Source organism: Chanos chanos, chromosome 5 (genome assembly GCF_902362185.1).
Source record: "Chanos chanos chromosome 5, fChaCha1.1, whole genome shotgun sequence".
Classification (NCBI taxonomy): domain Eukaryota; kingdom Metazoa; phylum Chordata; class Actinopteri; order Gonorynchiformes; family Chanidae; genus Chanos; species Chanos chanos.
This window is the reverse complement of record NC_044499.1, coordinates 5,645,150-5,671,827: the sequence shown is the minus strand read 5'-3', so window position 1 is coordinate 5,671,827 and position 26,678 is coordinate 5,645,150. Positions and strand designations below refer to the sequence as shown.

General features: G+C 40.0%; 1 protein-coding gene across 1 annotated transcript in view; it reads right to left on the bottom strand.

The window, feature by feature from the left end:
* Nucleotides 1-4,716: 4,716 nt before the first annotated feature.
* Nucleotides 4,717-26,678, bottom strand: part of cdh12a (cadherin 12a) — a 30,108-nt gene continuing 8,146 nt past the window's right edge. The window contains exons 2-11 of the mRNA XM_030773539.1: nucleotides 23,743-24,037; nucleotides 21,998-22,117; nucleotides 20,448-20,615; nucleotides 19,326-19,513; nucleotides 13,896-14,149; nucleotides 12,519-12,655; nucleotides 10,851-10,972; nucleotides 9,162-9,276; nucleotides 6,425-6,676; nucleotides 4,717-5,225 (exon numbers count right to left, since the gene is read on the bottom strand). Of these exons, the coding sequence (XP_030629399.1) occupies nucleotides 4,717-5,225; nucleotides 6,425-6,676; nucleotides 9,162-9,276; nucleotides 10,851-10,972; nucleotides 12,519-12,655; nucleotides 13,896-14,149; nucleotides 19,326-19,513; nucleotides 20,448-20,615; nucleotides 21,998-22,117; nucleotides 23,743-24,037 (2,160 nt within the window). The remainder of the gene's footprint in view (nucleotides 5,226-6,424; nucleotides 6,677-9,161; nucleotides 9,277-10,850; nucleotides 10,973-12,518; nucleotides 12,656-13,895; nucleotides 14,150-19,325; nucleotides 19,514-20,447; nucleotides 20,616-21,997; nucleotides 22,118-23,742; nucleotides 24,038-26,678) is intronic.

Sequence of the window (26,678 nt, the reverse complement as noted above, 5' to 3'; positions counted from 1 at the left end):
AAAAGTTGCATATGATTTAAAACACAAAACAAGAAAAGAACAGAGACTAGGTCTCATCTGATGTCATGAGTTATTTTTTTCAAGGAGATCTAACTGAAAGCTTATAATTATCCTTGGGTTTACTGAGTTAATAACACGTTCAGTCCAATATAATTAAAGTAAGAAGGTACTAGACTCATTATAGTGAAACTTCAAGCAGAATCTGACATTTAGACATCATTTGACAAAAAAAAAAGAAAAAAAAACCCTTAAACTTATATCTATATAAATATATATATAGAAGTTAAAGTTTTTTAAGTTTATATATGCACGTACATACTTACATACATACATAAATGCATATTTATATACATACACACAGTATATATGTATACACACACACACACACACAGACACACATATATATACATACATATATATATATATATATATATATATATATATATATATATATATATAATGTGGGACACTGAAAATTCTAAGCAGTGCATACAAATATAAATCACAAATCATAACAGAAAAGTGTATAAGACCAAGAGTTTGAGTTCTTTCAGTGCTCTGGAGAACTAAATAACATGAATGATATGATATGATCACATGGATGATATGATATTTATAACATATTTATAAAGGACAGTATTTTAAGGTACAGAGATCAGCCACCTGAAGAGATTATTAGAGCAGAACCTCAACTGGAAATTGAGCTTAAGACCTCTCCCCCCCCCCCCTCCCCTTTCTCTCTCTCTCTCTCTCTCTCTCTCTGTCTTCTCTCAGAGTGAGAATGAGACAAATGGTTGTGGTCAGCGGTAATCATTTTTAGGAAATCTAGTTTATAAACACCCCAGTCTGTTAGGGAAAAAGTCCAAGAAACCAAAAAGAAAGAAACAGGTCCAATAAAATTTATCACTCTCCATTAAGTTTTTTCTTTTTTTTCCTCAGCATAACTATACTACAACTTACTTTTGAAATATTAGGTTGTTAATAAGGGTTTATGACACAATTTAAAGCCTTATATTGCATATTCATTTGAGAACTTTGAATGCTGTCCTTGGCTTTAACACTCATCATGTATAATAGCTTTTTTATTGCATTTTTGATTTCTGCATTGACATCATATTATATGAACACCAATATCAATCATACTGATGATCTGTCATATCACAAATCCTCTATATTTGTTGATTGTTTATCACCTTCATATTTTCCTGGTATCCATGGTATGCACAATTTTTTACCTTTTCTGGAAATGCAACGCTTCTTTGTCTGTTTCAGTTTCCAATCACACCTCAGACTTAACTGCACACACTAAAAAAATGGTCAGTACTATTGAACTCATGACAGTGCAGTTTCACAGAAAGTACAATATAATGGCTCCCTGGCCGATCATAATCGAACAGCAGAGAAGCGGTAAGTGGACAATGTTAAAGTGCAGTTTAAGCATCAGAGTTTTTGTTGTTTGTTTGTTTGTTTTTTGCAATTGATTTTTTTTTTTTTTTTTTTTTAATGTCAGATTGGACCTGTACATTAGGCTGATCGCATCATTTTCTGTTGAAATAATATAGAATCACATTAAGCTGTCTTAGTTTTTTGATTTCGCAACAAAACAATGTGCCTCATTCACCAATATCTTCCTAAGTTTTTTCTTAAATATGTTCTTGAGAAAGCTCATAAGAAAAAGTCTGCGTCAGATTCATGACGTGTTCTTAAACCGCAGAATTATTCGCATCTTTGTTCTTATAATGATGAATCCCATTGTCCATGTAAATTGAAAGCGCATGCTAGTTGTTCCTAATTAGCATAGGTAAATGCCCCGCCAATCCCCATGAAAGGGCATTAGACTGCAGGGCTGTGTGCACACACACAAAAATCTATGGAAAAACCCATTTAAGCCACATTAGAAAAAAAAGTTTGCCTAATTCCGACTTTATTTAACGGAATTCCAACTTTATTTCTCATAGTTCCGACTTTATTTTGTGGAATTCTGGCTTTATTTCTCACAATTTTGACTTTATTACTCACAATTCTGACTATTCTTCCTTGCAATTCTGACATTTTTCTTGCAATCTTCATTTTTCCCCTCACAATTCTGACTCTGTTTCTCGTAATTCTGAGTTCTTTTCTAAGAACCAACAAGTAGCTTGAGCCATCACTTCTGCTCCTGCCTTAATGGTTTAATGCACTGTGTGTACAGTCGCAGTCAGGAGCAAAGGCTACAATGGCTGTGTATGCTCTGTACAGGCATTTTAATATTTATCCATACGTATAAAAGTAAAACCGACTGGTTCTCACACACCTGCTTTACAACTTGTCAGGTTTCAGATGGGATAACCCATAAGTAGTGTAAGTAAAACTACTGCTCACTTATCACAGTCTCCATCAGCTGTTATATTCTCATATTGCTCTTTTTGTTCATTGTACAAATTGTCTGAATAAATATGCACTACATTCTGGAGTGTTACATGAAGCATTACTATAGTGTTTATTTATTTTAAAAGACCATAATGCTTTGTAAAATAATGAAAATAATTATTAAAAAATATTATCAATGATAAAAAAAATATTTTTGAAATTTAAATCCTATAATATTAAACCACTGAAAACGCAATAAACAATTATTTTGCGCAAACATGTCAGCACTCAAATGTGCATAAGTGTGCTCTTGAGTGTGCGTAGACTCTGTTCTTACCTAAGAGCAAATCCCAAACAAGAAAACATTAGTGAATGTCAGAAAACTGCGTAAGCCGGTCTTAAGAAGAAATTTCTTCTTAAGAACGGTTGGTGAATGAGGCCCAGTGTTTGGAACACACTGTTTTCCTTTCATGTGTTTGTTATTCACAGATCTTAAAAGTTCCAGGGAAGGTTGAATAAATGTCTTGTTGTTATTTATCATCACAATGTCTAATTAAAATATGAACAGAAGCAAGACAGATATAGCTATCCGAGAGACATTAAATGTTAAAAGTATTTCTTAGTTAAAAGTATTTCTAAGTATTTGTTATTTGCAAAGATGTATATGGACCATAAATGTGCATGCATGGATATTGAGGACTGGGGCAGAATACCGTGAGTAATCTGCAGTCATGTTAAAAACAGTTCGTTCGTTTTTTGTTCGTTGCCCTCCCAGAACAAAGAAACTTCAAACACTTCCTCTCAGAACGTGCTCCATCACACACTGCTCTGCTGCAGAAAAGAATAATCTACTTGTGAGGATCCCTCTTAGACCATAAGCCTGTTGCTGGTTGCAAAAAAACAGTTTGACAACTGTGATAAAAAAAAAAAAAAAAAAGATCCCTACCGCCTCATTTTGCGGCGGGGAGCGGTACCAGGTTACCATGGTAACCTGTCCTGTCGCTGCTGTCGGATTTTCATTTATGATTTTGGGTTCATTTTTCGTCCTCTAAATCCTTCATTCTCTAAATGCTCAAAGCAGCGTAGACTTGTCCCTGAGTGGCAGACACGATATTGATAGCACTATCGTCGTAGATAGTAGAAGGTTCGTAGTTTGACAACATCTATGACAACATCTCGGAAATTCAAAATGCTATGTAAAGAAGCTTTTTTTGTTTGCTATTACATATATATTACAAAGGTAAAATCCTTCGTTCTTCAATAGACGTGTGAATAGTTGGTAATGCTAACTAGCTAAGGTAACCAAACATCGCAGCACAAGAGTTGCTAAGAGGCTACCTTTGCCAGGTAGCTAGAATACAAGGGCATTTTCTAACAAACCACTGGTATAGTAATAATGAATTACTGTCTCAGCTGAGGTTCATTACCTCTCCTCTAATGAATATGTTAAAAACACAGTTCAAGATTATATGATTTTGTTCACACTGCAGTTGTCACGAACATATCTCTGAATTTACGGGTAGATACGGAATTCAAGTCTTGTTTAACAAGAAGGACATGGATTACATTTCCAGCAAAACAAAAAACTGCTTTATTATTTCAAAAATTTTTCTCAAGATTCTTAAAATTCAAATGATTGTAAATGCGACTTTAAAACAGGCCATGTTTTTGAATGTTTCATTGCTAATGATAATGACTTAACATTGTCCTTGGATGTAACAACACTAGCTATACTCAAAATCAGTTAAAATCAAACATACACAAGCAAGGAACATGGTCAGAGATATGATTTGGTGTTTAACTTCTTTCTTTTCTTTCTTTTTTCTTTCTTTCTTTTTTTTTTTTTTTTTGTAAAGCTTTTCATATACCACATCTTTAAAATATCTTCAATTTTTTCAGTATATCTACAAAAAGAACATTTCTTTAGGCACTTTTTTTTCAAATCAAAGGAGTGTCTAGAATCCCAGAGATAAAACTTCTATCCTCTAATTATCAAGAAACATAAACAGAAAAGTTAAAAAGAAAAAAAAGAAAAGAAAAGAAAAAAAGAACTCAAATCATAAAATGCCAGTAGAACATCTTTGTATGTTACATTTGACTTACAATTTCCCTCAGCAAAGTTTATTTAAGATAGTAGAGGAGTAGAGAAAAGGAAAGAAAAACAAACTTCCCAGAAAAACTTTCATCTGAAGTAGATCCTATAATTTGGGTGTTGGACCTAGGGGGAAAAAAATAACAAAAAAAAAGTTCTATAAATGTCACCAGATTGCCCTTTGAAAAACTCCGATCTCACCAGTTTAGACTCTGACATCTCTGTGTATCAGGTTTTTGTCGCTGTTGTTGTTTTTGTGGGTTTTTTTTTTCTTTTTACTGTTTATTTTCTGTGTCCTCTGATGCCTGAGTCTTTTGCTCTGCAAAGATTCCTGCTAGAGTTTTAAAGTGAAGACCCCATTCAGTCATACTCCTGTAGTCCTCCTCTGGACCCAAGGGCCAGGACTCTATGGAGCTGAGGGACTCTGCTACTGACCCTTCTCCCTCGTAGGCGTACGTGGCCAGGGAGTCGTAGGGAGGCGCCGAGGTGCTGATGTGGTTCTCGTGCAGCTTCTGGTTAATGTAAGCCCTGATGTCCTCGTCGTCCTCGGCCGACTCGACCGTCCGCGTCCTGGGACGATCCTCGGGCTGCGCGTCCCTGTGGAACGCCGTCTCTTTCATGGCTTTGGGGTTCCGCAGCGTCCCCATGTCGAACGCCTCCGTGTCCTCCTCCCCTCCCCCCTCGTCGTCGTAGTGAATCACGTTGTCGCGGACGTCCTCCTTGGACGACATTAGAGCGTCCTTCTTCTTGTGTCGTTTCAGACCCGTGTACAGCACCACGATCACTGAAAGACATGGCGAGTCACGCGTGAGTTTCCCCGCTTTTTACGCACTCGCTTACTTTGAAACGTAACGTACACTGACACAGAATCAGAGGGGGCTTCAGATGAAAACAGTCCAGAGTTAAGAAAAAAAGAAAGAAAGAAAGAAAGGAAAAAAAAAAAAAAAACCAGGAGGAGGGGGTCACGTGGTGGGAGAGCCATTAGCTTATTTCCTCTTTTCTAGTGAGGCTGGCATTCAGAGCAGAACTAAAGAGAGAGTCGGCCCGAGGGCAGACGTAATTCAGTTTTGACATGCTGTCTGTCACCATTGTAAGGCCTCAGTTCTCAGACAGCATAGGAGGCTCTCTCCTCCCTTCACTCTTCCACCTCCCTCCTCTCCCTCCCTCCCTCCCTCTCTCTCTCTCCCTCCTCTCCCCTCAGCTTTCATCTCTGTCCTTAGAGGCAGACAATACAGACACACCAGTCTCCACTCTGTGTGTGTGTGTGTGTGTGTGTGTGTGTATGCTTATGGTGCTTATGAAAGAAAGAGAGAGAGAGAGACAGAAAGAGAGAGAGGGAGCATAAAATTAGTCTTAAATACTCACATTTTCAATAAGAGGAAGCAGCAAGATAAATTGGCTAAATAAACCCATGTCTGTAATTAAGAGGCTATTTTTTTTCTCTCTCGCTCTCTCTCTCTTTTTGTGCTTGAGTTTTCTGGTTCATGTTTATTTCCCTTTCTTTCTCGGTTATTTTTACTTCAGCTCCCCCAAGTGGTAAATGATAAAAGAGGCGATTATGCCTGTCATGTTTTAGTGATGGTGGGTGTCTCTGTAAAGACTGATTGCTTATATATCCCTCTCTCTCTCCCTCTCTCTCTCTCTCTGACACTCTCTCTTTCATTCTGCGTCTCTCTGTATGACGTATTGGCAGAAATGATCACAGAGCTGACATTTATCCAGTGTTCTGTTTATCCTATATTGTTATATTATTTTTTTAAATGAATGCTTCTGTCTATATATGTGTGTGTGTGTGTGTATGTGGATGTGTGCATGTATGCATGTGTGTGTATGTGTATGTCTCTGTGTGCGTGTGTGAGCGTCTGTGCGTGTGCATGTGCGTGTGTGTCTGCCTAGGTGTGTGTTGGTGAATATAAAAGTGCATATTAAGGATTGAAGCCCTTATAATAGAGAGGATGGGCTAGAAACGAAGAGCCAACATACCTAGGAGTATGATCACACACAGCAGAATAGCAATTAAGGCTCCGGTGCTGAGACCCACAGATAAGAAGTCCACCTGTGCACTGCAGGACAGGAGAGTGCCATCCGGGTCGCAGGCACACACCCGGACCCCAAGTGTTCCTGTGCTACTCCTGATCGGGTAACCGCTGTCCTCCACGACCACCGGAACCGAGTACAGATTGTGCACACGCCGCGAAAACCCAGCCCGTCTGGTCACGATACCGGCTGTGTTATCTGAAACCAAACGAAGGTGGACCATGACAATTGGCCAGAAATTTACAAACACACTTCAGATAACACTGACCACTTTGGAAGTCTGAACTAGAATCTAAATGTCCCCCTGTTACTCCCCTTGGCCCCTGTAAACTCTTCTGACTGTGAAAAAAAAAAAATGTTCGTTATCATTAGGATCAATGCCATGTTTGGCCCTAATTTAAATTTCTGAATTATGGATTCATGAACCGTGAAAATGGCCCTAAAACAAGCTTAATTCCAGAGCGTGTGAGAGAAATGTATGCCTTTGATGCTGAGGTAAGAAGAGGAAAAGTGGTTCTGCGTAAAGGGATTACTAGCTTACACTGGTAACTCCTGGGCTCTGCTACCTTCCTGAAAGAGGAAGCCGACATAAGTCTGTTGTACATGAAACTTCACACACGTGTGACTTAAGGCTGTTTTTGGAGGTTTGTTTCAGAGATTGATGGCTTTACCTTTTGTGTTGTTTACTGTTAGGAACCATATCGTTATACTGGGTGCTCATCCATACAGACTTAACACAACCAAAAATTCCCATTAATTTAATTTAATTAGTTTTGAATTAGTGTCTCAATACTATTATACTACTACAACAGCGCATTTTCTGTTGAGATCAAACGCCCTATTACCAAACATCTGGCTCATTTCACCAGACATGTCTGCAAAGATTCCTGCTAGAGTTTTAAAGTGAGGACCCCATTCAGTCATACTCCTGTAGTCCTCCTCTGGACCCAAGGGCCAGGACTCTATGGAGCTGAGGGACTCTGTTACTGACCCCTGGCCCCCGTAGGTGTACGTGGCCAGGGAGTCGTAGGGAGGCGCTAATGAATAACTTGTGCTGGTTGCACTGTAACATCTTTTCCTTTAAGTCTTTGTATCCCTGTTAAGTTTCTAATTCTCTGTATATCTGTTGTTCAGTTTACTCCCCATCTCCTCCGATACCTGGGTCTTCTGTTCAGGAAAAATGACTTTAGGAGAATTTTAAAACAAAAATCCAGTCATTTCCACTCCTGTAGTTCTCTGCCGGATACAACGGCATAAATCCTGTGGAGCAGAGGAATTCTGCCATGGATCCTTCCCCTTCCTATGAGTTTATAATCATTTTATTAGGTATCATAAAACAGTTTAATAGATTAATCACTATGATTGTCTAAAACTGTCTTTTCCTGCTACTGTTAAGTTGTTAAAGAGTGGCTGTCTACTTTAGCATGGTTAGCACTAGCTAACATAGCTAAATGGTTGAAAAAATAGGAGCTACTGGGGACAGTACAGTGTATAAAGATTCAAATATCAATGTAATGCCCATGTCTAGAGAAGAAAACCACTATCTCACAGCAACATTTGTGTCAAGGTCAGATTAACACTCAAAAGGACAAGAACGACTTACATCTCAGTTTCAAACTGGATTTCATCATCATTGTCATCTCATCAAAGCCCTGGGTACATTTTCACACGACCAAAAGGAAACTGAAAGTTTCTTTCTTTTTGTCTTCTTTTTTTTTGTCTTTTCTCAACCGCTTGTGAAAACGATTACAGCCAGAGGCAGGTTCCAGACTGGTCTGTTAAGAGAACGGGGAGGGGGGTTGGGGGGGGTGGGACAAAGACTCTAGGTGGTGTTCACAGCGTTGAGCCAACGTGTTGAGACGTGCTTGTCCTCCTCTGGAGGGTCACCCGACCCTGTCACCGGGCGTTAGTAATGCCCGGGTGAAGAAAGGGGGATCTCTCCTGACAAGTTAGAAGCCATTAGAGCACACCTTGTGTTTGTCCCCCCCCCCGCCCCCCTGGTACGACCCACAGAAGCCTTGTCTCTGTGCATCAGAGCTGATGATCCTCATGTGTGGAGAACACAGAGAACACGAGAGGCCAAAGCTTGGGAACAGGCAGCAAGGCTGAAGGCGTCTGTACAAAGCCATCATGCCCAGACATGCTTCGTTAGGGAGAAAACCACTGCCCCACAAAAAAAAAACAAAAAAACCCCTCCACAAATTCAGTTTAAAGACAGGAATGAGCAGCACAGAATTGGTTTGTCAGAGACAGCAGAGGGTTAAAGATCTGTTTGTTACTCAGACATGATATGAAATTGAAGAACCGAGCGAAGCATGCTGTTAGCTCAGGTTGTTTCTCAGAGGGAAAACATGACGTGGAAAAACAAATAAAATGAATGCTCAGCTGTTAAAGTAAATGCAATGTGATGTCTTCCCTGAAAAACAGAACCCGGTACCTATCCGCCCAAATAGCTTTTCTTTCCAGCTATAAAACACCTATTTTTTTGTAAAATGTAAACTTTGATTAGACTGGAATTGCTTTGCATTCCTTTACTAATGAGAAGGTATAACTAAGAGTTGTTAATCATTTGTAGCACATTAATAAATGTGTAATAAACGGTTCCTAAGCAATATAATGGGTCTCTTTCGATTTCTGCACGTCTTGACACTAATGAGGTGTGTTAGAAAAGTGTGAAACCTACTTCCGAAGTCTCTGACAGTGAAGTTCCGGTTTCGGATGTCCCTGGGGGATTTGAAGTAGAATTTTTGTCCTACAGCAGGTAAGTCTTTGTCTGTGGCACTGATTATTTGAATCAACTGTATAGGAATAAAAAAAAAAGAAAGAAAAAAAAAGGAGATACACATTTGTATAAAACCACAGAGAGAGACACACACACACATACAAACACACATACACTCACACAAACACACACACGCGCACACACACATACACACACACACACAAACAAAAGATTCCTTCTAGTTCAATTTTAATCATTATTCAAGGAGTCTCAGTGCTAAGTTCTAAATAGTGTAACTCCCCCCCCCCCCCCCCCCACAAAAAAAAGAGCCATTGAATGTGTTTAAATTATTTAAATGATCAAATTTTAATGTTGTTCTTGGTTCAAAAAGAAAAAGAAAAAAAGAAGATGGGAGAGACAACCCAGCTCTTAAACTCAATCAGTTTTTAACGCTGCTCATCAAGCCCATCAGGCAGTTCTCAATATGTCAGATTCACATGCCTCTTCCGGATCACAAAGAACACACTTAACACACATCTGAGCATTTGAGAATTCATATCCTTGTCATTTCCAAAGACAAGCTCTCAGATTTTTATTTTTTTTATTTTTTTTTGAAGTGATTTGACGCGTTGTGAAAAGTGTGCTTGACAGCAGTCATCTCCTGCCTACGACGCGTTTTGTTGGCGTAATAACGACTGCTTACTGTCAGAGCCCCTCCGGGAAGTGTTGTGTTTATTTATTTATTCTTGTTTGTTTTTTTTTTTTGACACATTCATTTTGTGAAACCAATTATCGTCCTACAGTTCAGACTGTTAACATATGCCTATAGATATATTCAGTATAGATAATACATGACACATAGGCTTGATGTAGTCTGAAAGATATGGATAATAGAAATATACTATGTTAAAGAAAACAGGACAGGAAAGTGGCTTGTGTTCGGGCTTGATTCTGGATGTAAGGAGGTATCAGTGAGCACCTCTCCAACCATAAATCTTTCTAGTACAATGACATTTTCAAGGGGAAAAAAAAAACAATCTAAGATTTACAATAGTTTATGGTACTGATTAGTCAGCATCAATATGAGCTGTATCACATTCTAGGGACTTGATGCATCATTTGTCAGCTTTATGGCCTCACTGGATTAAGAGAATTGATGCTTTATGGCCTCAATGGATTAAGAAAATTGATGCTTTTTTGGGAAAGTTTTAAATTAAATGAATTGTTATTAAAAAGTTTAAGCAAACAATTAGAGCAGTCAAGATATTTTGAGACACAGAAATTCATCTTTTCATTGAGAATCTGACTGAATATCTCTCTCAAACTGTTTTTCTCCAGGACTTTTGTGCTTTCTGGAGCAATGTTATAAACCAATTATCAGTGAGGGCTTTCAAGCAACTCGCAGTGAACACACACACACACACACACACACACATACACACACATACACACACGCACGTTTTTCACGCTGTGTAAGAGATGTTGACTGCAGAGGAGAGAAGAGGAGAGTCAGAAATGTCTTAGTGCCACTTTTTCAGCATGGAAAAAAAAAGATCAAGGCTAATTTCCCCTAGCATTTAAACCACAACAGTCATGAATAATGTCCGTACACATACTCTCTCTCTCTCTCTCTCTCTCTCTCTCTCTTACCTGTCCTACTTTTGCATTTTCACAAACAAATGACTCATATGGAAAGGCAGGTTCTGGAGGAAACTCGTTGACATCCAGCACGTTGACTATGACAGTGACTGTACTGAACAGGAGGGGGTTGTCTGAAAGATCAAAAGAGGAGGAATCCATGCATCAATGCATGTTTCATGGTAAGAAACACCGCAAGATCTGACAGAATCTGTGTGTGTGCGTGTGCGAGTGTGAGTGTGTGTGCGCGTGCGCGCGTGTGTGTGTATGAGTGTGTATGTGTGTATGTGCGTGTTTGGGGGTGTGCGTGTGTGCATGTGTGCGTGTGCGCGTGTGTGAGTGTGTGTGTGTGTGTGTGTGTGTGTGTGTGTGCGTGCGCCTGTGTGTGTGTGTGAGTGTGTGTGCGCGTGCGCCTGTGTGTGTGTGTGAGTGTGTATGTGTGTGTGTATGAGTGTGCATGTGTGTATGTGCGTGTTTGGGGGTGCGCGTGTGCCTTTCATGCTTGTATCACAGAATGATAACCAGAGAGCAGTGCTTTGGGCATGAAGCCTTTAAGATATAATCTACTGATACTCATTGTTTCACTTGAAACCGCAAATTTCAGAGATTTAACAACTACCGTTTTGTCACTTTCGTTCTAATCATTTTTATTGACAACCTCTACTTTAACATGTCAGTAAAGGTTCACAATGCAGCAATATTTCTAGCGTATAAAAAAAGATTTCCATTGCTCTCTGACAGGTTTGGTTATACCGACTCCTTTTAACACCTTAAGCTATAATCTATAAATCCAATCCACTGTTAAAATCCATGAAATATTCTCCTGGCCAGAATTATTGTAGAATGACTTGCACCTATTTATTAAAGAACTGTGAGTGCTGAAAGGGCTTATGACTACTACAACTATTTTACTCTAAAACAATTTCAATTAAAAAAACTAAGCCGCATTTTAAATTGTCTCACTCCTTTGCATTGAAATCTGTTGTGAATACTGTTTAATGATTTAAGCAATTAATTAGTGTTGATGTCAATGGTAGCACATTTCAATCACACTGAACTACTCAGTAATGTTAATAACTATGAGATTATGGGCAAAAAAAAAAAAATATAAAAATGAAACAAAATAAGTGAATGGTGCATATTGTTTTCTGCCCACACATATGACCTCTTATAAACTGGTGTGCTGCAGTGAAGGGAATGAATCATCACATTCACATAATGCAAAACCACGCGTTTTGGTGTGACGTGAGGAAATATGATTAAAACCGCGTCAGGTCGTTACAAAGCAGACCAACCATCTTCCGGTCCATACCTCTGACCACAAACGTGAGAGGTCATTTCATCCCTTAAAACCAATGTTACTCGGCTAATCAAAGGTGATGGAAAAGTCACACTGAAACTGATTTAATACACCAATCCAGATTCACATGTAATCCACTATCTGTCCACTAGATGGAGATGTCATTCCATGTTGAGAATATGCTTTTCAAGCACGTGTGACTGAACGAATTGGTTTCCCTGTTTTAAGTAAGAATATGCTAATAAGACCAACTTTATGTTTGCTTATATGGGTTTTTTTTTTTTTTTTTTTTACAATTTTTAATGCATATTTCATGAAGTTTCGGAAAGTTTTATCTCCTCAAACATACACAGAAAACAATGACGTATTTTCATACTTACTAACTTTAGTTGCAACAACAGAAATGTTATGCTGGGCGACACCTTCCCTGTCCAACGGCTCACTGGTTGATATTGTTCCTTCGACAGGATCGATCTCAAAGTAATTTTCAGAGTCCCTCAGCCACTCAATAGAATATCTGTCATCCATGGAAACAAAAAAGAGAAGAAATGATTGAAAAAGAAGCAAAGCGTGAACACCAATACGGCTAGATTAAATGTTTCCTCACGGTTATAACAAAAAAAAAAAAAAAAAACCCTTGACATTTGTTTAGTGTTAAACATGCTGAACTTTTCCTTCTCTTCTTTTCTGTTCTTTTTCTTCCTTGGCACAGTTTCTTTCAGGTTTTTTTTTCTTCTCAATTTGATGTCTCCTAGATTAATCAAACTTTGATCAAATGAAAACATGTAGCATAAACACAGGCTAAACGTAAATGATAAGGTATAACGAAGATGATTTGACTTGATTAAAACTCAGCCCTTATAAAAGAATCATTCTCTATTTATAGAGATCTGTCAGGTCTCTGTTTTCGCAACAGTGCACAAATGCTTTTTTGTTTTTTCCCTTTTTTTCGTGTGTAATTTAATCTCCCAGTAGACGAATATGTTGACAAATATGTTTGTGAAATATTAAACGTGAAACACAAAGTTAGCTTTTTGAGTGTACAAAACAGCTAGAGCCATAAAAGTCATCATATATACCTATTAAATATTCATCTTAAAACAAATGCTTTCTTCGATGCATTGTGTTTTCAACATCACATGCTTTTAAGATCAACACAGCAACACAAACGACATCACTTACCTGCAGAGAGAAAGAGGGAGACAAAAAGAGAGAGAGAGAGAGAGAGAGAGAGAGAGACTTGCCACAACAAATAAAGTAGCCACATACAAACTGCATCTGAAGTTTGTCAGAGTGGATTGTGTCAGAAAAGAACAGTATGTGTGTCTACTCTGTTATTGTTCCCAAAACAACTTTGACATTTGTGTTAATCCAGCAAAGGACTACCTGCATTCATACTGTCATCTTTTTAGCTTTCCTTAGTGGTTATACTTTGCGTGTGTGTGTGTGTGTGTGTGTGTGTGAGAGAGAGAGAGAGACACACACACAGAGAGAAAGGGAGAGAGAGAGAGAGAGAGAGAGAGAGAGAGAGAGAGAGCAAGAGTGAGCGAGAGAGAGTTTGTGTGTATGTGTGTGTGTGTGTGTGTGTGTGTGTGTGTGTGTGTGTGTGTGTGTGTGTGTTTGTGTGTGTGTGCGTGCTCATGCATGCGTGTGTGTGTGTGTGTGTGCACTCTGCGTTTGTGTGTGTGTGTGTGCGCGTGCGCATGCGTGTGTGCGCGTGTGTGTGTCCGCGTGTGTGTCTGCGACCCAGCATTCACCTGATGGGGCTGTTGCCTGCGTCCAGGTCCTGGGCTGTCACTGCTCCTATGACAATGCCCACTGGCGTGTCCTCATAAACCTCCATGGTGTATGAGGGTCTGCTGAAGACGGGCGGCTCATCCACGTCCAGCACGCTGACTTTAACAGTGGCTGTGTCCTTGTAGGGGCCCAGGTGGAGGTAGCGTGGATCCAGATGAGCATTTAATGCCTCCACTTTAAAAGAATACGTCTTTCTGCTCTCGTAATCCAAACCCTGTGACGTAATAGAGCGTTGAAGGCTATGAATATGCGTTTAAGATGCACGTCCACTTAACAGTGCGTCGGCATAACGCAGAGCGACATTCACGCGGGCGGAGGCAGGTGCATGACAACCTGGCACTGATTAACTGACATTTGATTTGATTTGGTCAAAAGACGACCAGATCGATCTAATTGATCAGACTTTGCGCTAAGGTCAGAATCCTCAGGCCTTCATCGAAATCTGGCCAACACAGCCAGCAGATCAATGCTGATGGGATGCCAAATGAACAGAGGTGCCATCGAATCCAAAGGCCTGGCTGTTTTTCTGTTGGTTCTTTGATCTGTAATTAAGGCGGGTTTTTTTCCCCTTATGAAGTGTATGTGAACCCCTCAGCCAATTAGTGATTTATAACGGCCTGTAGAGAAAAAAAAAACAAAAAAAAAAACAAAAAAAAACAAGACCTCTAGATTTGAAAACCCTATGCTTTAGCTGGACTCTGATACGGTTCGCCTCTGCTGCAACCCCTCCATTATTCAAATTAGATTTTGCATTCAAAATCATAATCTCCGTCAGTTATACGATCGAACCATGAGGTGTGGCAGGCTGGTGTTACACTGAATGTGTCGATTAAAAAAAAAAAAAAAAAGCGTTGGAACGAACGTCCTCAGTGGCCTTAGACAGAGCACACAAACAAATCAATAACACTACAGGAATGGAGTGGACTGACTAAATTGTTTCAATTAGCTCTGCTCTCACTCAGTTGATAAGAGAGTCTACACCACACCATAAATACTACTCATAAACGAGGTTCTATCGATACTTCAGTTTACACACCAGCCAATGAGAGCGAAGCAGACTGCTCTAAGTGGTTAGTTATCTAAACCATCTCTACAGTGGGTTAAGTTTGCGCATGTTTTTAATTTTTTGGTTTTTTTTTTTTTTGTTTATCAGGCAGAGAATCCATCAGCTTCCTCTTGAGTTATTGTTTGTTTAAACGTGTTTTTTTTTTTTGTTTTTGTCTCCGCATCAAATCACGCCACAGGGCACAGGGCCACAAAAATGAATCACTCTGTTTACACAGCCATTCGTTCTGAGTAGATTCAAAGCATTACAGACAGGTCTGTTTTGCAGTCATAAATTAGGGGAAATATGCTTTGTAAAAGCAATAAAATCTTGTGTACTCTCATATTATATTATCTTTTGTACCAACAAATCAAAGGACATACCAGCTGCTGATACGTAAAGCTATAATTATGAGACGGAGGGTAAAATACAGGCTATGAAGCTCCTTATTTCAATAGAAACGTTGTGAATGCGTTCCTCAACATTCCGGTTAATGACTTTGGGATGACTCATGATGATGAGGTCAGATTCTCTTTCATTCACCTTAACTAGCTCCTAACTGAGAATGCAAAAACATCCCTCATCCTAGAGCAGGGCACTTTGATATGGAAATGTTTGTTTTGCAAGTCAGGCAAGATCATGAAAAAAAAGGTTCAAGACCTCACAAGTTTGGGACCTATTTAACTAAATCCGTGCGAGATTTCCTTGCTGGCGAAATAAATGAACAAAAATGAATTGAAAGGATCGTAAAAGAATCCACACCACACTTAACGAACATCCAACAGGCCGCCACGTAAAAGCTCCTTCGTGCAGTTCGGAGGGATTTCTAAACATGTTCCATAAGTTGGTTTCATCCTTTTGCATTTTCCCTCCAAGAACAGAAATATATCCTATGCGGTTTTCCGATCTAATTTCTAAAATAAATCAGGTCGTTATTCCCTCTTGTCATTCTGCCACTGCGACCAGCTGATTTGCGCTGGGAGTGCCTCTAATGGCACACACACACACACACGTCAACTGCCCGAGACCTTGCGCTGGGGCACCGGCTCCATTATGTCTGAGATCCCGTGCTGTGTCCGCACTCACCCCACGGGTCGTCTTGTTACCGGTGACAGCCCAACAGCCACGGCTGCCAAGCTCCCGGCAGGCCCAAGCCGACACCGCGGCGTGGACGTCTGTCTGCCGTGTTGGCTGGTGCACCCTACTGACTGCAGAACTGCCACTGAGATGACTCGAGAGGAGACAGACGCCCCCGTCATCATCCTGATGGGCACAGGATTGCATTCGGTGACAGACCGCAAACTCACTTGCCCTCCTCCCCCACCCCCACCCGAAAAGGCCCGGCTCTGTGGTTTTAATGGAAATGGCCTGCGTCAGTTTCCAAAACAAATTTAGACGGAAAGCACTTTGGATGTAAATAAGGAAAGATATGTATGTATGCAGGGATTATGCAGTGAAATTTTGAACCTAGCTCTGTAACCGAAACTGCAGAGATTCTGAGGTTTGTATTTCTTCTTCTGTGCTTGTGGCCCGTTGGAGCGTTGGGTATATTCGCGGTGTGAGTGTAATTGTGTTATGTGTTCCACGACATGGCAGAATTAGATTATCACTCAAAAGGTATGTAGCCTATAACCTGAGGTATTTCTGTCACTCTGTCATACGTAAAGTGCCTTATTGGCTACTACTGTTTCAGGGTGCCATTTTTTTTTTTAATGAATGAAGTGTTACAGATTCTGCCAAACGCAGTGTTCATCCTTTGTTAATGTATAAATTTATGGCTGTGAAAGACACACTGCACTTAATGCTTTCACGCCAAAGCCATTTGCTCCACTGCCCATTAACGTACTTATTATTCAAAGATTGGGGCAAGGGTGACCTGTAGGTGGCACTGTTCATCCCCTTATTACTTATTCCTTGTAGACGAGTCTGTGGATTTTTTTTTTTTTTTTTCAGAGTTTCTACATTTGCGCCTATGCATTTCAAACAGACCAACAACAGATGGGAGATGATGGTACTGATTTGTAATTCAATAAAGCACCCACATCAAAGCTTAACTGAATCCGCCTAATATCACGGCATTATTAACTTGGGGTTTCCTCATAAGTCAAGGGGATATCTATGACTCAGGTGGAGTGTGTGCACATTATATTGGACTGTGATATAGTATGGTCATGTTTCGTTTGCTTGTTTGTTTGTTTACCTACATTCTAAACGCCCATCATTCAGCCTCTCACTTTTGTCACGTGCCGTTTTGCACGTTAACTAATCTTCGTACCTTGGCCAGCATTGTAACGGAACGCCATTCAGAAATGAGACTTGCGTTTTCCAAAGTAGGACCATCTGTCCGTCACCACGGATAATGATTTCGTTCGCTTAACTGGAACCTAAAAGCTCACCTTTTGCTCCGCTGTCAACACAATGAAGATTATCCCTTAAACCAGTTACTCCACCAGATCCTCTTAACAACAGCCCTGGCCGAGTTCCTGACACTTAACGCACCCAGATCCGTCTAGCTCAGCGTTTTAGGCCCCGGTGGTTATCCGCCGCTGCTGGAGGTGAGAATAGGACAGTCCCACCATCAGCAGGATGGGTGGAGAGGCAGCATGGCCATGGAGGACACATGGAGGAACGTATACTGTCATTGACCTTGTTCCACACCCCATGCTGAGGATCCCGGGTTTTTCTTTTTTTTTTCCCTTTCCTTTTATTTTTTTTGGGTCAGCGCACATGGCTTTCCACATTCTGCAATGTAAGGGACTATGTGACTTTGTACTGTGCTCTGGAGTTTGAAAGTGAGGGGAGTAGTCCAGTAAAACACTGCACAAAGAGACACAGAAGGGACCACACTGTATCTTCACAATTTGTACTTCTGACATCCAATGTTATGAACATATGTATGGAATAGTACTAATATTTGCATTGACAGTCATTATCTGTCTATCCATCTATCTGTCTATCTATCTATCTGTCTATCTATCTATCTATCTATCTATCTATCTATCTATCTATCTATCTATCTAAATAATGGCTGTCAAGGCATAAATGACTGATAGATCGATAGATAGAGTATATATTGTTTATGTAGACATACAGGAATATACACACATATAGCTCCATAAAGATATACATATAGATGTACATACACAATATGAATTCCTTTACATGATACTGCTTGGTGATAAATTAAAAAAACAAACAAACAAAAAAAAAAACCCCATATATATATTCTGAGAGAGAGAAATTGCATGTTTTCAGATGTGGAGCTGTGTGATGCTCTGGTTGAGATGCTCAGTGAGCGGGAGAACAATCCCTTTTCAGTGAGCAGTCAGGGGCACTGGAGCATCTTTGCTTGGCCACTAGTTCCACACGAGCTCTGAGTAATGACTGAGTAAGCTGGCCTCTCCCTAGAGCACGGGCGGGGGGGGGGGGGGGGGGGGGGGGCACTCCAGCCTGCTCTGAAAGCTTTTACCAGCGCCTTCGCATGGAGCTAAGCACTTCTGAGAACACACCCAGTGTCTGTGAACAGGCCTGTTACCCAGCGTCTGAAGGGATTTCGGCCTGTCATATCAGATCAAGAGGTATGTGCTGTGATAGCCAGGGGGCAAACTCATTTATTTATTTATGCCCTCTAAATCAAAAAGATTGGGCCCCTTTTTTTTAAAAAAAAAGAAAAAAAAAAAGAAAAGAAATATTATTCCTTTTTTTATAACCAGAAAACTAAAACAATGTATTTTGAAAGTGACTGAAGGAGGTCACCCTGTCCTCCCCTAAAACATCATTGCTTTTCAAATGTTGGTTAAACATGAGGGTTGGAGAAGCCATATCCAGAGGACAGGCACAGACCTACGCTAATGATTTGATGGATCTGATCTTTCATAGGGGAAGGCAGCTCATTGTGTGAGCTGGGTGTTAACACGTTTTAGTGTCCATTAATGCCTTCTTCATCATGGATGACAGTGTTACTATAGCGCAGTACGAGATGATTCACCCCAGGGTAAACACTCCAAAGGAGCCTCTATTTGGACTAATGTTAGCATATCTAACATTAGCATGCATGCACAAGGATGGTGCAAATTCAAAAAAATCAACAGGAAATGTTTTCTCCAAAGCGCGTTCGCTGAGTCTAATCTCCCCTCTAGCACTGGAATGTCCCACTGTTTAATATTTAAATTTGGTTTAAATAAAACTGGAGTATTCCAGTTTAGACAAGAATCCCCATAGGATAACTGTTAACTGCAAAGTGATAGCTTTATAATCAAAAATATGAACGATAAACACGGAATACAAATGTGTGTGTTGGCAGTCTGTATGGTGAGTAAAAGAAAAATGGTTTACAATTTCATACCTTTTTCAGTACCACCACTCCCTCCTGAGTATGTTCGCTAGAGTGGATGTCAAACATGGAGCCTCCGTCTCCTGGAACAATACTGTACTCGACTTCAGCATTCTTTCCGGAATCTAAATCATGGGCTTTGATGCTCCCCACTGCTGACCCCACTGGTGAAGACTCCGGAACACGCAGGTGAAAGATACCTGTCAAGCAGTTAGCAAAAAAAGCACCCTGAAGACAAATGGGAGGAGGAAAAAAAAAACAGAAAAAAAAAAAAAAAAACAGAAACGGACAAACATCCACAAGAGGGCCAGCAAGGAATCACAGTAAATTCCTTGCTGGCCCTCTTTTAGAATGTGTTTTCAAAGGACCTTCAAAAGACAGACTAATGCTTCAAAATATTACACATAAATTATCCTGTAATGATCTGTTAATCACTTAAAGCAGCTGTCGTGACATGAAACTGAGAACTGTGCCAGTAATCACATTTGCAAATCCGTAACAATTAAGTTGTTGTTGTTGTTTGTGTATGGTAGGAGCTCTGCTTGTCTTAATTACAGACAGTGGTAGACTGGGGGATGAATTACATTTCTGGGTCAATCTAAATGACTGATCACTCGTATGTCTGGAACATCTGACTCACAAATCAAGACTAATTATTCACTAAACACAACGGTTTGGCTTAATTTCCTTAAGCTGATTAGAAAGGTTGAGTTCATTGATTTTTAAAAGTAGGACCTGAAATGTTTTCCATGAAGCAGTATAACTAAAAACTACATCCTAGTTTATCCCAATGGGAGTCAAGCTCTGAACTGTAGGATCAGTGAACAGGAGAAATTTTAAACTTTTAAATCTGTGTAAATGTTTATGATCTATCTAGAATCTAATTAACTGTACTAATGATAATAATTCTCATTCTTAAAAAAAAAAAAAAATCTCACATGCTGTGGATGATTAATATCAGAAAAATATGTTAAAACAGATTTGGTGTAGCTAACATCTTAATTTTTCTTTTAGAATGCAACACCCTTGCAGTATCAAGACAGATCTAACTAGTGTTAACAAGCATGCGGGTAGGACACCAGAAGACCAGCGAGAACAAAAGCTATATGGAGCAGTGTCTGGCCATAAACACACTTTTGGAAAACCTAGGTGGGTTGTCGTTGACATCAGTGAGGGTGATATTGATGATGGTAGTTCCAGCCAAACCCCCCAGCTGGCCCCCCATGTCCTTGGCCTGGATGAGGACCTGGTACATCTCCTTGACCTCCCGGTCCATGTTAGGTAGGGCAGTCCTGACAACTCCTTTGTGAACAACAGAGAGAGAGACAGAGAGAGAGAGAGAGAGAGGAGAGAGTGATACAGAGAGTTGTATTGGTAACAGGGTGTGGGGAGGAGGGGCTGTGGATTTGTGAAGGAATCAATATTCTTTTGATGATGGCTGCATTCATAGAGAGAAGTGAGAGTTTTTTAATAGCTCCGTCATTAATCTGCGTGTAGCCCCTCTGTGAACAGGGCCACTGAGGTCAGACCTCTGACATTCTGCTAAAGGCTAATCAACACTAATTGTTCCCACTCTCTCGGAGGGAGTATCTTTTGATCAGGGGGGAGTATTGCAGTGCATGATGGCAAGAAAAAACACTGAAAAAAAAAAAACACTGGAAAAAACCCCCCCAAAAAACAAGCAACCCCCCCCCCCCCCCCCCCCCCAAAAAAAAGACGTTAAAAAAGAGAAGGTTTGTGTGTGGACACACTCTGATGTGTGCAGCTTTTCAAGACCACAATACCTAACCGAAGAAATACGCTTTAAATATAAATACATAAATAAATAAAAAACATAGCTTTTCTTACTTGAATACAGTATCATCTCTCCCATTTCCATTTCCTATCTGCTTTTTTTTGTTTGTTTGGTTGTTTTTAAGGTCTTTTTTTTTTTTAACTTGGGCCCTGTTTACCATTGGTTTTAAAATGCATCTTGGGCGATCGGATCACAAGGGGATGGCGCTAAATACAAGCGCAAACAACCACCAAGACGCATTGTGATCCCATCAGTCAAATCACTTGCCGAGGTGGTCCGGGACGCATTCGACGACATATCTTGTGTAGTGTAAACACTAATGCGTCCTGATGTGTCCCGGACAGAGACTAACATAATAACCTTCTAGCGAAAATGACGTAGCAGTAACGAAATCTGAATACAAGTGGTCAGCCGGATACCTTGGAGACACAGGTATAAACGGCAATGTGTCTCGGGTATCCGCTTGTGATCCGATCGGCCAGGACGCTTTTTAAAACCAAGTGTAAACAGCATCTTAGTCTCACAGTACCGTTCGCCACAAAACAAACATGAGTATTTCAATATAGCCCTTACATTCAAAAGAACTAGCATGCTAACAATGGACAGAGTTCTAGAATTGATCCATTGTCATATAGTAAGTAACCTTGAGTTGGATCCTTGTAAGGAAATTCGCATCTATTATTAATCCTCAAGGACATTTTAGAGACCAAAAGTCCTGTTAATCGAGGTCATGACTAAGTTGGACTTGTTGAGGGAAAAAAAAAAAGATTATAAATGCTAGTCACAATGAGGAAATCAAGAGTTTAATTGCATTTTGGTGGACTGATTTTCTGAGAACTTCATCATTGTGTGTCTCAAGGTTCACATCATAAGCATCATCAGATCTCACCTGTTTTGGCATCCACGGAAAAGTATGGCTGCCCATGCAGAATGCTGTACACGATCCTAGCGCTGTTTCCATAGGTAGGGTCGTCGGCATCTGTAGCGGTCACTTGCGTCACATAAGTACCTTTTAAAAACATGATCTGATCCATTAATGCAAATATATATATGTCTGTGCAGCAGATAACCCAGAAGTATCTGTTAAAGCCTTCATAAATTAGATTTACACGTATATTTACATGCAGAGGAATTGCGGAGGAAGTGAGATACACTCCATCTAGAGCCTAGAATTTGAAACAACTCTCGAAGTTTATTTATTTATTTTTCCCTCCTAGAAAAAAAAAAAAACTGACATATAATTTAACTCACCGAAGGCTAATATACAGAAAATAATTTCATATTCCATCAGCCATCCTACACGTCAAAGAGTTTAAATCCTACGCGCTATCTCATGAAGATATGTCTAAAATAACTCGGACGTGTAATAAATGATACGTATTCTTGGCAATAACATGGCATGTAATCAATTTGATCTATGGCTGAAAAGCAGGGTGCCGTGTGAGGAGAGGAATATCCTCTGCGTCTGTGCTGATAGCCGACTTCTGTGAGGAAGTTTCGTCACTGTGCTCATGAGAAAGACACGTATAAAGGAATACTAGAGGGTTATGGCTCTATTGATCTTCCACACATTTAAAATCGTATTACCAGTTGGCTGTCAGGTATCGTTCAAAAGGATACATCATAAAGAGAAGGAGTCAGTTTTGATGTGCCTCAAATCCACATTCGACAAAGTTACTGGCCGTGTAACAAAGGGGCTAAATTCATCAAAGCAGAACGCACTTTGAATTGTGCCTGTGTGTTTGAAATGCGCTGCTATATGAAGATGCTAAAAACAGTATATAGATTTAAGATTAGTCTTGAGGGATTAGACTTAAGACCATCTGGTTAAATTAACTCCCACCAGGCAGTGTAGGAGTCTGCAGAAAACAGATGGTGGTCTGAATTGTGTCACAATATAAAATCACTTCTGCATTAATTCACCCGCCAGAAAACGCATAAAACCAGTACTTTTCTGAGCGAGGTTCGATTGAGTCTGGAGAGTATTTTATAGATTAGTGGTGATTGAATTTCACTGGCTGTAGCTGATCAATGTTCATTTTGCTCTGCATGTTCTGTGTGAATTCCTAGGTGTCGGGTAATCATCTGTATGGAAACTGCGATGCCTGCCGACTTAAAGGAACAATATTGTCATCCATCGGCCATTCTGCCAAAAGGAGTGACCACCTCAGAAAACCCTGCCCTTGGGAATAAGAGACAAAAATGGCTTTCTGACTGCCTCTGACAGCAGGGGAGCTGTGTGTGCCACACTCAGATGATTTTCACTTGAGGCTTTTGCGCTGACCTTGGATGCGTGGGCATCGCAAGTCTGACACAATGGTGAAGAACTGTATTATTTTAACACAGTTACGGGGACTTTACTAAAAAAAAAAAAATGTGCTCGAGGATGTTTGTATTTTGACTCATGGTAGAGTCAAGGAGGGGGAAAAAAAAAAGGTAAATTGTTTAAAGAACACACTGTCGCGCTTAGCTGTACCGTTTGTCTCTCTCTCTCTCTCTCTCTCTCTCTCTCTCTTTCTGTTTGCAATTATTGTAAACAACACCACAGTGCTCTGCCACTCCACCAGTACAAGTATGACCTAAACAATCAATCACCTGTAACATCGCAATGAGCACAAGCTTCTTTCCTCTTACCTATAGGTGACATCTCAGGCACAGAGGCCTTGTATGGGCCCTCCAGAAATTTTGGCTCGTTGTCGTTGATGTCCTGGACCTTAATGATGAATTCGGACTCTGGTTCTAAAGGTCTGCCCGTAAGTATGTCTACAGCCTGGGCCCGGAGCGTGTAATAAGACTTCTCCTCCCTATCCAGGCTCCTTAAGGCGTGGATGTCCCCTGTGGTGGGCTCAATGGTGAAAATTGAACCTGCGCCTTCTCCTGAGAGAGTGTATTTCACCATACTGTCCCCTTTATCCAGATCCGAGTGAAGCTACAATATCGATAGTAAGAAGAAGAAGATTCAATGTTAAATTCAATATAAAGGTTGAGTGTTGAAAAAAAAAAAAAAAAAACACCTCAAGACTCACATTGTTCGTTTAAGAAATAAAAAAGGCGGGGGAAATGGCATTGAATAAATGGAGACGCACCAGTTGATTGACCTTATTTTCCATAATATCTCAAATATGATTTGTTTCTCAAATACGATTTGTTTCTCTTGCTTGCTAAGACTGCTGAATTCTGACAGATTTTGGACAGATTAATGTTTGTGAGTTCTAACATACAATATATGGATTGTTTTCCTTTTTTGGGTGGGGGGGGGGGGGGGGCGGCAGGGTTCTCTGTTAATCTCTGTCTAGGTTAACAGTATTCTGACTCAGCAGGATAATCCGGTACGATGCTGTACTGAGACCAGCTTGGTGCTGTATGGGTATTTTCAAGAAAATACATGAATATATTGAGATAACCCTCTTTTGTCTGATATTTAAGGGTAGACACGCACGATTAAATTAAAATCCTAAAAGCACTGACGTTCTTTGTTTGCTGGGGTGTTTTTCTTTTTCTCTGTTCGGACTACGCCAACGGCTTTCCAACTTCAACACTAAACAAAATGTACAGCTGTTCAGAGTTGGTACGTGCAGCTCAGTACATTGTTACATTACTGATCTGCTCTTAGTGACTGAGGAAAGAGAAACTTCAGAACTCCTTGTAGACCTCTTCCTTTCTTTCTTTCTTTCTTTCTTTCTTTCTTTTAACGTCTTTGGAAAAAACAGGCACAGATACCACCCAGACCTAGACGTTGTGATATTCTCGGCTCTACTGACGAGTGAAAGCAATCCAGACCCATCAAGGCCTTACAAAGCAGCGCGAATCACTATGAATTTCAATTTTAGGATGCTATCAAAACCAGTGTGGAGGTGCACCCCGAGAGACATAAGCTCCGTCTCTTAATATGATATTCTCAGTGTCAGCATGAGAAAAATGTTGAAATAATTTTTTTTTAATCCATTAAAAGAAGAATAAAAGGCTCTCAAATAAAAAGAGTCATTACTTACTACAGGTCACAGGAGCATATTTTAAGGAGTCAGATTATACATGTCTCTCAATAGGGCAATGAAAGAGCCTGTAAAACTGAACAAGACTAAGCCTTTTTTTCACAGGCACTAAGTGTTTTCAGTGGAGAATGTCAGTGAGACTTCTACATGTACAATAGAAGCTCTATCAGCCATTCAATCCATACTGCCTCCTCTTCTTTTACAGGAAATAATCACAGTTTATACTGATATTACAATGTGTACTATCGCACAATCGGGCATGAGGGATTTAGAGAAAAGAACATTTAGATATCTTAATGCTTCACTTTGGATTCACACAGGATTTCTGAGAGGAGATGCATTTTCTTAGGTCTTTTGTGTCAAAAGGAGAACACACACACACACGCATATCTATATCTATATCTAACTATCTATCTATCTATCTATCTATCTATCTATCTATCTATCTATCTATCTATCTATCTCTCTCTCTCTCTCTCTCTCTCTCTCTATATATATATATAGATATATATAGATATATAGATATATAGATATGGATAGATAGATAGATATATGTATATGTATGTGTGTATATATATATATATATATATATATATATATATATATATATATATGTATATATATGCCACCTGAATTTACTGTATTTGGTAAATTTAAAGGTCACCCATAGCAAACTAAACTAAAATGATGCATTCTGATTATAAAACGTATGAAGATTCCCTGATTCTCTCTGGACAGACAAACCTCTGATCCTTTCTGGACAGACAAACCTCTGATTCTCTCTGGACAGACAAACCTCTGATTCTCTCTGGACAGACAAACCTCTGATTCTCTCTGGACAGACAAACCTCTGATTCTCTCTGGACAGACAAACCTCTGATCCTCTCTGGACAGACAAACCTCTGATCCTTTCTGGACAGACAAACCTCTGATTCAATCTGGGCAGACAAACCTCTGATTCTCTCTGGACAGACAAACCTCTGATCCTCTCTGGACAGACAAACCTCTGATTCTCTCTGGGCAGACAAACCTCTGATCCTCTCTGGACAGACAAACCTCTGATCCTTTCTGGACAGACAAACCTCTGATTCAATCTGGGCAGACAAACCTCTGATTCTCTCTGGACAGACAAACCTCTGATCCTCTCTGGACAGACAAACCTCTGATTCTCTCTGGACAGACAAACTTCTGATTCTCTCTGGGCAGACAAACCTCTGATCCTCTCTGGACAGACAAACCTCTGATTCTCTCTGGGGAGGTAAACATGCCCTGGCATGCTAAGGGGTTAGCACTGATTGTTTAGTAATAATTTAAAACCTATTCTGGCTGCCGCTGCCAAAAAAAGGTCCCAGAGGCTGAGTCACCTTTAAACACCCCCCCCCCCCCAATGTTTCAAATCAGAAAATGTCTGACATTTGTAACAACAAATATCTTGGACATCTCAAGCGAGAAATTCTTTTCCAATACCTGTGCCCTTAGCTCTAATAGTTGCAGCTAAGGGGAAAATGCTTGGTGAATACCATCATATTGTCTAGCCATACCATTAAGCAAAAAACAAAAACAAACAAACAAACAAAA